This window comes from Squalius cephalus (assembly GCF_949319135.1).
Source record: "Squalius cephalus genome assembly, chromosome: 7".
In the NCBI taxonomy this organism is placed as follows: Eukaryota; Metazoa; Chordata; class Actinopteri; order Cypriniformes; family Leuciscidae; genus Squalius; species Squalius cephalus.
The window spans coordinates 40,354,138-40,365,397 of record NC_137128.1 but is presented as its reverse complement, the minus strand read 5'-3'; the positions used below and the strand labels follow the sequence as shown (position 1 = coordinate 40,365,397).

General features: G+C 35.9%; 1 protein-coding gene across 38 annotated transcripts in view; it reads right to left on the bottom strand.

The window, feature by feature from the left end:
* Positions 1-2,219: 2,219 nt before the first annotated feature.
* Positions 2,220-11,260, bottom strand: part of mbnl1 (muscleblind-like splicing regulator 1) — a 73,462-nt gene continuing 64,421 nt past the window's right edge. For 9 of the 38 annotated variants that reach the window (XM_079876330.1, XM_079876305.1, XM_079876320.1 and 6 more), the window contains 5 exons: positions 10,012-10,047; positions 7,762-7,853; positions 7,264-7,308; positions 6,622-6,694; positions 2,220-5,549 (listed from right to left, as the gene is read on the bottom strand). In XM_079876330.1, coding sequence (XP_079732456.1) covers positions 6,638-6,694; positions 7,264-7,308; positions 7,762-7,853; positions 10,012-10,047 — 230 coding nt within the window. In that variant the 3' untranslated portion in view covers positions 2,220-5,549; positions 6,622-6,637. The remainder of the gene's footprint in view (positions 5,550-6,621; positions 6,695-7,263; positions 7,309-7,761; positions 7,854-10,011; positions 10,048-11,260) is intronic. The other 29 variants (XM_079876314.1, XM_079876313.1, XM_079876334.1 and 26 more) reach the window with 5 other exon arrangements.

Genomic DNA, 11,260 nt, shown 5'->3' with positions numbered 1-11,260 from the left:
ACATTCTGTGACGTCGCTGCCTAAAACTCAGTTTTTCCAGAGAATGTCTAATAGGAAGAGAATTGGCACTCTCTGGTTACTTCCGGTTTCTGGACTGGCTGCAGTAACACGTCTCTGTCCATGCGGGGGCACTCGCAGGCGAGTGCAGAATGAATGGAGGTCTATGGCGCTATACCCATCAAAATCCACTTTTCTCAGGATATAATTTTTTGTGTAGTAATTTGAATATTGTATTCGAAAGGAGATGCAAATAAATCACACATTGCTGGGTGTTAGATTTTTTAGAGTCACTTATTTGCTTTAAAAAGTCTTTTTAAGTGTCAATGACGTCATACACATCGTACGACCAGAGATGACCAATCAGCGTTCATTAGCAGAATGCTAGCGTGTTATGGGCAACAACAACTCAACCTGTAAGAAATCGAAAGGACAGAAGTACTCGTTCATTCAACTTTCGACCTATAACCTATATGTTGAACTTGCAAAACCTACAATCAAACCTGAGATTTCTCAACGGTAATCGGGTGAAAGAGACAAATTTAGCCGTCTAGCTCCATAGACTCCCATTCATTTTGCTCTCATGGGCGATCGCCCCCAGTGGAACTCTGGTGGAACTACAACCAAAATTCGGTACAATGGGACTTAATAGGGAGTGGCCAGGCTCTCCGTAGACGGGCTCTGGTTTTTCTCAGTTTATATGCAAACGTGCAAACTAAGTTTTCCAAAATCTCCACTCTGGCCGGAGTTTTTAGAAAGAATCGTTTTCAGAGGCGAATTCTCCGTTTGCGTGTAAACGAAGGGCACAAATGAAGGGAAATGTCTCCGTTTTTCAAAATAGCCATGTACGAGTAAACGGGCCTAAATGGAATTAAATTACTTTGCCACGTGGAAAGACAGTAAGTAACACACCCCATTTGGACCGATAAACTGGCTTACAATAGTGAAATATTGTTCCCAGAAGTGTTATATTTAGGCAGGGTATGCATTGACATAATTTTCCCAGAAAATTTTCCGGATTTTGAGTGGCAAAAGATGCTGCTGTATGACTGGATAGAGGAAACTACGAAAACGCGAGTAAAACAAACGATTATCAGTTTAAACTAAAGGGCGGATTCGACATCGTGTTCCTTACAACTTACCAAAGATCCAGAGATTCATGGATATTGACATGCAGTCAGGAAACGTGTTTCCTGACATTGTGCCTGATTTCGACGTTGGGGAAATGCAATATTAATATACCAGATGCATGCTACATACATCCCTAATGGTGTAATACCCAAGGTGTATTATGCTATCATGACCTCTGCTGGCAGATATCGGGACTACATCTTCAGGCTTCAAAGATCATCTTTCTACATTGACAGCCATCCTAAAACATATCTGTTTATTCTGAAATTTGTAGGCAACATATGGATTGTGGATATTTCATTTAATATATTCACTTGACAATACAAGTGGTGGTGGTTGAGGAGAGATGCCCTGATATGATTGTAAAGCGCTTTGGGTGTACAGTAGTAGGCCTACAGCGCTAAATGCCTCATTCACAAGATGCTTTGCCAGTGACATTTTTGGAGGGCTCTCAAGGTCACCTATAAGCTTTCATACAAAGATGAAAATTCTGACATCATTTAGCCTTCTTACCTTCATGCTGTTCCAAACCCGTAAGACTTTAGTTCTTCTTCGAAACACAAATGAAGATATTTGAATGAAATCTGAGACCTTTCTGTCTCAGTAAAACTTGATTGTTTTAGTCCAAATTTTCTAAAGGGACTTGCTTTATATGATGAACAGATTGAATTCAGACTTTTATTCACATATAAATAATCATCAACTCACACATCAGTTGTGGTAAACGGAAGCTCATGCATGCTTTTGTATGAGAAACCAAACAAAACATGAGGACTATATATACACACAAGACAGAGCATGATCAATTAACAAGACACACACCCGTGATCAAGCATTGAGGACCACAGAAACTAAACTTCAGATAATAAATGTGATTTTAAACAACAACAAGACACAGACGTTCAGTATTCAGAAAAGGAAAGACAACAAAAACATCTTTGTGACTAGAAAGCTTTTAAGCACATACACTATACATACAAATGAACCTTATAATATGTAGCATAACATTTTAAGGTTTAAAAATGTAATAGATATAAAGAAGGAACATTAAAAAAATCCCCACACAAGAACACACCACGCCACACACACTCTTGAGCAAATCCATTTTGTTTTATTAAGGTTTTTTTTTTCAATTCATAACAGTAAGAGTCAATTCTAACAATAATAAATGTGCATAAAACAAGTCTTTTAGAATGCAGCACAATATCTTACAGCAACTATAAGCAAAGGGCAGGTGTAAGATTCCATGGAGGGCGTTAAGCATCCAAGCAAGTGCTTTCAGCAGGCAGGACCACCTGTGGTTTCACCGTTAGGAACGGCCGACCAGCTTTTAGGCATTGTGTTTAGTGAAGGAAAGTGATGCTTTGGTTTAATAGCTCTTGTGCAGCAACCTCGAATGAGTAAAACGCTGACCTCAGCGGAGGATTTGACAGTTACATTCATTTTGTTTTGTTTTTTCGTTGTGTGGTTGGTGTCCTTTCCCTGCTGAAGGCACGTTACAAATAACAAAGCAACTCTTGTGTTGTCGTGTGTTAAGTGGACGTCTTTTGCTAGCATCTAGAGTCGGTTTGAAGGCCTTTTTTTAAATAATTGTACTGTTCTTACGGTTATACTCGGATGGATTACCGGTGAACGCGCCTCAATTCAGGCTCAGATATCGATCGAGATACTTGATTTACACTATGCTGTGGCGATGATAGTTACGGTACTGTGAGAAATTAACTTATCTACGTACTTATCTATTATGAGAGTTTTACTGTTCATTTTTATTCTTCATGCAGTTATTTATGTCCATCATATGACAAATACTGTGTTTTTGAAGGTGTATCTATTTGTAAAAAACTGAATTTCCCACAGTGGAAATCATGACGAGGCGGAGTGTAGCCTACTGCCAATTCAGACTCTCGGTACGTGTCGGTGCAGGCAACGCGGAGCTTTATTATTTTATTTTTTTTACTGAACGTGATGGCCGGAAATTATAATAAAAGAGCTGTGCCATATTTCTGCAAGCATCATTTGTTAGCTGGACTATTATACTAGTTCTTAAATTATCCTAAGAAAATTTCTCATAGTTATAGAATCTTTTATTATTCAAAATAAGATCTCAATATTATACATGTTCCTTTTCTTTTCTTTATATTGACTATGTACAGAAGTGCAAAAAGTCAACCTTCGTCCCTTAAGTTATGGCTCTCTCTCTCGTTTGCAGCTCGAGGCCGACCCCGTGACCTCCCTCCTTTGTTTTTCATCTTTAAATATTCAGAAATCTCTGATGCTGCTCGTTTTGGCCTGGCATTGAGGGATGTTTCTTTTTTCTTTTTTTTTGAAATATTACAAGACAATTTTTCAATTCTGAAATGCATACAGTAGAAAATAACTTCTTTTACTCTATCACGTACAATTGATACGTCAACCAGCTAATTGTAGACGTGGTCTTGATTTGACACAAAATAAAGGGTTAAAATATCAACCTTACCAAAGCTACAAATAAACTCTTTCTTTGTCGTTTTTCACTCTCTTTTAAGACAAGATTAAACATTTTGTTCAACAAATTCAAAACCAAAATCCTTAGAGCTGAAATTTCAAAAATTCTACCATGAAAACTAACATGAAGAATTAAGAATACAACACTACTAGCTAAACATTATGAACTTAAAATGATGTAAAAGAAAGTGACAGTAAGAAAAACAATATTTCATTTCCTACATTCTAAAACAGTTCTATGACAATATTGTCAAATACAAAAAAAACAAAAAACAAAAAAAAAAACAAATCTTTATAGTATGCCAACAATAACACAATATATTTCTAACAAAGGCTTTGAAACAGAGTGAACGTTAAGTGTAACATGATTAATAAACACGTAAAATAAGAGTGAAGAATAAAATCTCATCCGCTGTCATTTTTCATTTGTGATTGAGAGAATGTTTTTGTGGGTTCAAACACTGAAATATAAGGCTTTAGTGAGGAAACGGAGATGGCGTGCATCCTTTCAAGTCTGTGCACCTAAACCAGGCTGAAATCCAGACTCAAGAAAACGTGAATTTCAGGACAGATGAGCCGAGAATCTCGCGTTCTTTAGTTTAATCTTGAGTCTGGCTGTGGCGCAAAAACCCTTGTTTCCTGGTTTACAAGCAGCCTCGTACGTAAAATGAAGCTATACAAATGATTCACCTTCCGTTATCAGTATACCCAGTCAAAACACATTTAAATATTTTAAAAAAAGAGAGAAAAAAAAGAGACTTTGGCACAACTTAATATTTAAAACGTCTCATTATATTCTCCGTTCCTCTTTTCCGCTGTTACAGCGGCAAAACGACGTTGTTTAGAAGTCATGAACTATTCGAAAACAAATGGAAATCAAAACAAATGAGAACTGAAGACAAACCCTGACCCAACACTAACCTCATCTTTCCGTGTACCTAGTCTCGAACCCACAATCTGTAACGAAATACTCAAGCAGTGCATTTCCAGCATGAATTTTAGAGTCCTCACAAAGACTGGAACGCAAGCGCTCTTGACGACGACCTCCTAAAGACACGCGGTGACTCTCGATACCTTCTCCGTTCCGTCGCGACATTCTCTCGATCAAGGCAATTTAAAGAAACAGGGCATTAGGAACAAGGCAACCCTGTTCTCATAGGAGTCAAAAAGGCTTCTTAGTTCTACAAGGCCTAATGGATGATCGACAAATAAAAATGGCACGTTTCATAGAAAACCCACACTTGTGAAATTATGTATAAAAACAAGCGCTGTAAAAAACATTAATCTCTGGTAAACATAATAACACTGTTGATATAACACTCTAGATCTGTGTCTGGTATTCAGCCGGTGGTTATGGTACATAAAGCTTGCAAGAATGTGCTTTTGAAAGGTCTCAGGTGATCAGTTTCTACCCAAAACATTCATCTGTCAATCCCGACTCTCGCTTACAATCTAGTTTGACTAGGAGCCAGAACTAAAGATTACAGAAAACTACATACATTTAATTATTTCGCTGGAGGTTTTTGTGCCATATCGACTTTTGATTCGCTTTTCAATTCAAGGTGCACCTTTTATAACTTTGTAAACTATCAGACAAATTTCGAGGAAAGATGATCAAGGTGTGAATCACAAAAAAATATCTCTTGGTCTACTAACATGCCAAAAGTGTTAGGTCAGACATGAAAATAACTTTTCCTACTAATCCGGCTTGAGAGTAAAAATGCCTCAACGTCCTGTCTGACATAATGATGTAGTTTCACTCAAATTCTACATATCATGTGGAAGGACACTCAGTTTCACCCCAGTAAAACTCTACCATCATGTATGACCAAATTCTAATCTTCATAGTATATTCTATCCGCCGGTGATCTTGATGTTCAAATTTTGAATTCTGTTTGTTTGCCTTTTTGTCCAGGACAACAGCACATTCCTTTGATCTGAGGAAAAGTAGAAAATAATAGATTTAGAACACACGAGAATGAGTATTAAAGAACTTGTTTGACAACCATATATGACCATTCAGTCATTATTTATATTATTTAAAATTTTGAAGAAGTTTTTTCCATACAATCACAGTTAAAGAGGCCATATTGTGCCTTTTTACAAAGTCTTGATTTTGTTTTTGGGGTCTACTAGAATAGGATTTCATGCTTGAGTGTTCAAAAAAAACATTATTTTTCACGTTTTACATTATTGCAGCACCTCTCTTCCCAGTCTGCCAGTAACGCTCTGTTTAGTTCCTGTCTCTATGAAGCCCCTCCTTCCGAAAAGCGCAATGTGCTCTGATTGGTTGGCTGGATCAGTGTGTTGTGATTGGTCACTCGTTTCGAGCATGTTAGGGAAATGTCACGCCCCTTACCATAACCACAAGTTTCAACACACTACTAACGCAACTCAACCAGTACTTTGTGTATGCCCTTGGGGGGATTATTGAAATGAGGAATAGTGTGACGTGTTCATTCCCGAAAGAAAACTCAAGACTACAATAGAGGCGAGTTTAGAAACAGTGCTTAGTGATATAGTGATATTTGTAATTTTGCAGACCTTTTTAATGCTCAAACATTACACACTAAAGAAAGTTGATAATGTAAAAAAAAAAAAAAAAAGCAACATAAAAGTAATTCATGTGACTTGATCATTGTATTCCAAGTGTTCTGAAGCCTTGCGTAATGAACAGCCTGAAATGTTTTTCTTTTGATATTTTCCATACATATCCCCCCAGAAAAGCACCATAAAAGTGCTCCATATGGCTGAAATATGCATCACAGGTGTCATGTTTTTTGGTCATATTTGGACATGTGATTACTACGAACTGTAGTTGTACGGAAAATAACTTCTTCAGGATTTTTCTTTTATGTTCTATGGAAAAATTACATGAGGGTAAATGAGAGTAAATAATGACCAAAATTGGGGAGCTTTTGCTTTAAATCAAACATTTTTAATGGCAGGTAGCAATCCAGCAGTTTCTGGAAACAATGAAAAAAAGAAGAGGAATGTGTGACCACTCACTGTTGCAGGACTGGAACTACATCTGTGTCAGGTACTTGTGACTAGTCAGATGCTCTGCAGATATTATTGGAATCTGAAGATGAACAGAGAGAAATGCATGAAATGATTCAGTGTGACCTTTATTAATTTTTTTTTACAAAAAAACAAAAATATTCTCCCTCACCCTCACTCCCTCCCCATGACAGTTAAGAAGAGAATAAGTCAAACAAAACACAAATTAAGAAATGCCATTAAAGAAAACGATGAACCATTGCTTATTAGCATAAATCTTTCTCACGTGAGGCAGGGAGAATTTCCCATGCACATTCCATATTTCCAACTTGTTGACCTTCACTTTTATTTCAATAATTGAAGGTATTTGAAATAGTCTATAATAATGTTTCAAACTAAGAAGAACCTTTGCAAAATGGTCATATTTGTAAATCATATAATTTAGTACTGACTATTATGTCATGGTGGCCTACATCGCTACTTTGTATTGATCATATGAGCAGGATTTAAGCTAGTGGAAACTCTTTTCTGTATACTGATCAGCAAAACAACAAAATGAAGCAGGAAACAATGAACTAATTTGATCTAATTTATACAGACGGCAAAGATGCACCCGAAGCAAAACACTAAGAAAAACTACCTCATACATACCAATTGCATGTATTCGTTGGTAGTCAGCTTTGATAGAGAAGAGTCCTCAAAATAAAAAAGGACAAAACAAACAATATTAAAATGCTATTTATAACCATCAAATATAACATGAAATGGTACTGTAACTGTGATTATCACAGCGCTCAGGCAAATTCAGACTAATTTTACTGTAGTTTGTGTGTAAACCCTGTACAGAAGGTACTTCAAACAACTCAATTTACTTGGGCTCAAATGTTTTTTAGTACATTCTCTTGGTTTTCCCTCAGCCAGTGTCTGCAGTGAGAAAATTACAGGTAAAATAAACATTTTTCATTGTGAATCTGTTGTTTGAAGCACCATAAAAAGTTTACGCCTTATCAAAAACCTGTGTAGGCCAACAAGGGGGAGAGATCACTTTGAAAGGATCACTCAGACAGAAAGAGAAATATAGAGAGTGTGTGTGTGTGTATATGTGTGTGTGAGAGATCGAGAGAGAAAAAAAGCCATAAAAGAGCAAACCTGATTGGCTGATGCAGATGCGAAGGGAACACTTGTGGCAGATGTGGTTGCTGCGGACACAGCGGCCGGGGAAGCGCCGTGCATCATGGGAACTTTTCAGAGGGAAAATGGTATAAGCACACATACAGGGAGTGTGGCCAACAGGTGCACAAACATGATGAGTGAGTGGACACAGAGGGGTATGGAAAGAAAAGTGAGCATTGAAGGTGATATCAGCAAACGGCAAACCAAAAGTGGTGGCAAGAGAGATTGTTCTAAAGAAGACATAAGGGCAGGTAAAGTGTCATATGAGCCAACACATCAAGAGCTACAAGAACAAGGAAACAAAGGCATGGCATCTCATAAACTTTGCATTTAGGTTTCAGCTTCCATCTACTATAGTACGTTAACATTTAACCCTTACTTGAACATCATGCTCAACACTGATTATCTAGTGCAGTGAAAAATACTATCAACTACAAAGTGTTCAATTAAATGTGAGGAGTTAAAAGGATAGTTCACCCAAAAATGAGTCTTCTGGCATTATTTATTCACCCCTAATTCATTCCAAACCACATACTGTTGTTGTTTTTTTTTTTTTAGTGGAATACCTAAAGAGAAACTTTGCCATCCAGTTATTCTTTAGTTTAAAGTGCCTGTATTATGCTATTTTAAAGGTTCTTAATTTTGTTTTGGAGGTCTCCAACAATAGGTTAAATGCATTCAAGGTCAAAAAATACAAATACAATTAAATACAAATATAATTTTCTCATAATAAACATTGCACAAACTCCTCCTCTACTTTTCCTAACTCTGCTCTGATTGGTCAGACGGCCCAGTCTGTTGTGATTGGTCTACCGCTTACAGTGTGTGTCGAGAGCGAAACACACTATTATCATTTCTGAATTTCAACTCCGGAGGCTTCCTCAGCACTTGCATACACAAATAGTAACAGTGGTGTCAGTTTTCCTGTATTCATTTGAGCACGAGTCCTCATCTGTTGAAGTGCAAGTGGATTCGCAGGACAGAAAACAACATATTCTCGACAGCCAATGAAGACCATGGGCTGGCATTATGCAAATGTATTACAAACCTAAGCCCTATTTGGACGGGATTAGTTTTACAAGGTAAGATGAAGTAATGTTATTTTACTAAAGGACGTCTGTAATATTAATGGCCAATTCGCACAGGATAAGAAATCTTAGTAAAACTAGCAGAAGTAGGATGGCTAACTTGATTTACACACCGCTGTCACCTCCCTGTCGTCATGTGTGTATTATGTTGCTTCCTGATATCACATGCGCAAACACATATATCCTATATATAACAGTTAGGTCCGGTTGAACAATTTATCAATTAAGTGAATTAAATTCTGATTGGATTATGTTGGTAATAGGCACTTAGCTAAAGCTAAGTTTCGTGCTTCTGACAAGTGCTTTCGACCTTCTTTTTGATATGAATGGTATGTGGAAAACACTTGAGTTTTGCCACAGACTTGTCCCACCATCTAGAACGCATCTGAATGCTTTTTCAAGCACCTCCATACTTGAAAAACATACTTTGATAAATCCATACTTTGTTGTGCACTTTGATGTTTAAAACTTTGCAGACCATTTCTATTCACAAACAGCTGTGTTACACACTGCATGAAAGGTAAAATTCGAAAGAGCATAATAGGGGCACTTTAAAAATCACTCAAATTTCATTCTTCATTCCGCACATTTGAACATGCATGGTAAGATTATTCAAAATTTCTCCTTTTGTCCTCCATGAGGGTGAATGAATAATGAAAGAAATTTCAGTTTTAGGTGAATTATCTATTATTAAAAAAGCCACCAAAACCCACAAAACAATGCACAAATAGCTAGAATTGAGACTCACAGAATAAGAAAAAATATTTGTGTATATTAAAAGTCAACATGAAATCAAAATGCTATTTACTTTCTTAATATGCATGATTATTTTTCAGCCGCCCCCTCCAATTCCATATTCTAATGTCTAAAAGCCACTTTTCACAATCGCATGCAATTCCTGATGGATAAATATGTTATGTTATATAAATATAAATATTCACTTGGAAATATGTCATATTATGGAAGTAAAATGTGTTGCAAATGCCATTTCATGTTGACTTTTACTTCAAATCACAGATATATAAATGCTTCATATGTGAAGCGCTAACAAAGATGCCCAGTTATCAATGCCAGTTTGTCGGCCATGTGGATTTTGAGGGCGTTACAAAAACTAAGAGGACGAAGTCTAGAAACCTACCCACGCTTGCTGCAGGGGTCATGCACAATATTGAGCCTGCCCATCATGCATTGCAACAGGAAGTGGATTGGAAAGGGAGAAGAATCACAACAGCCCATCACAAGGTTGGTTAGAGTGAAGAAATCATAATTAAAGGAAGACAATAATCATTACAGTGATACAGCATGATGTCCATAAGAGACCGATTAGTTGACAAAACCATGAACTCAGGAAGGGAGAATGTGTATTTGTGAGCTCACAGAAACATGTGTATTTGTGGCAGTCATCATAGCAGACATTAGTATGACTGAGGGGCATTCCAGGTTATTGGCAACTATATTTCGCAGTGAAAGCCATGAGCCCAACTACAAGTATGTACCAGAGTAGTAATGTGATACAATGATGAGGTGATACAGAGAAACTGACAGACAGCCTCATTTCTTATTGCTGAGTTTACTGTGCGCATAATGCAAGGTTCCCACACCTTCTGACCAAATGGTTTTTCTTAACTTTTCCATGAGTTTGAGATTACTGGATAAGGATTTTTAGAAATCATTTTTAAGGAGAGACTTGCACCAAGTGTAAACAGCACTGCATGCCAGCACTTTGATGGAACCAGACTATATAATTTTTATATTTATAAGAATAGTAATAATATAATATATTATAATAATATAAATATGATAGTATATATAGTATACTTATCGTATATTTTTTATAAATATTGTATAACATGATAGTATGGTATAATTTATTGAGTAAAGTATGAATATTTTGTATATATTGATATTGTATTCATTATTTTTATTGTATTTTTGTTTTGTTTTATTGTATTTTCTGTTTTAAATAAAACATACAATGTATATAATACTTTTTTTATCATTATCATAATATATTAATATTATTACTTTACTTATAAATATTACAAATATATATATATATATATATATATATATATATAAATATTTATACTATTTATATTATTATAATTTCTTTATTTAATGAAATTATACTATATTTATACTATATATATACACTTTGTTATTGACTATATTATATTTATATTATTATAATAAATATTATATTACATTAAAATATTGTCATACGTATGTAAATATGACAATACTATTTATTATACATTTATATTATTAATGATCAAATATTGATTATATTTTACTGTAGTATGTTAGTATTTACACCAGAGTGCAAGAAATTTCCCTGATATTCACACATCTTTTATGGCTGTGGGAACCCTGTCTCTGTATATATA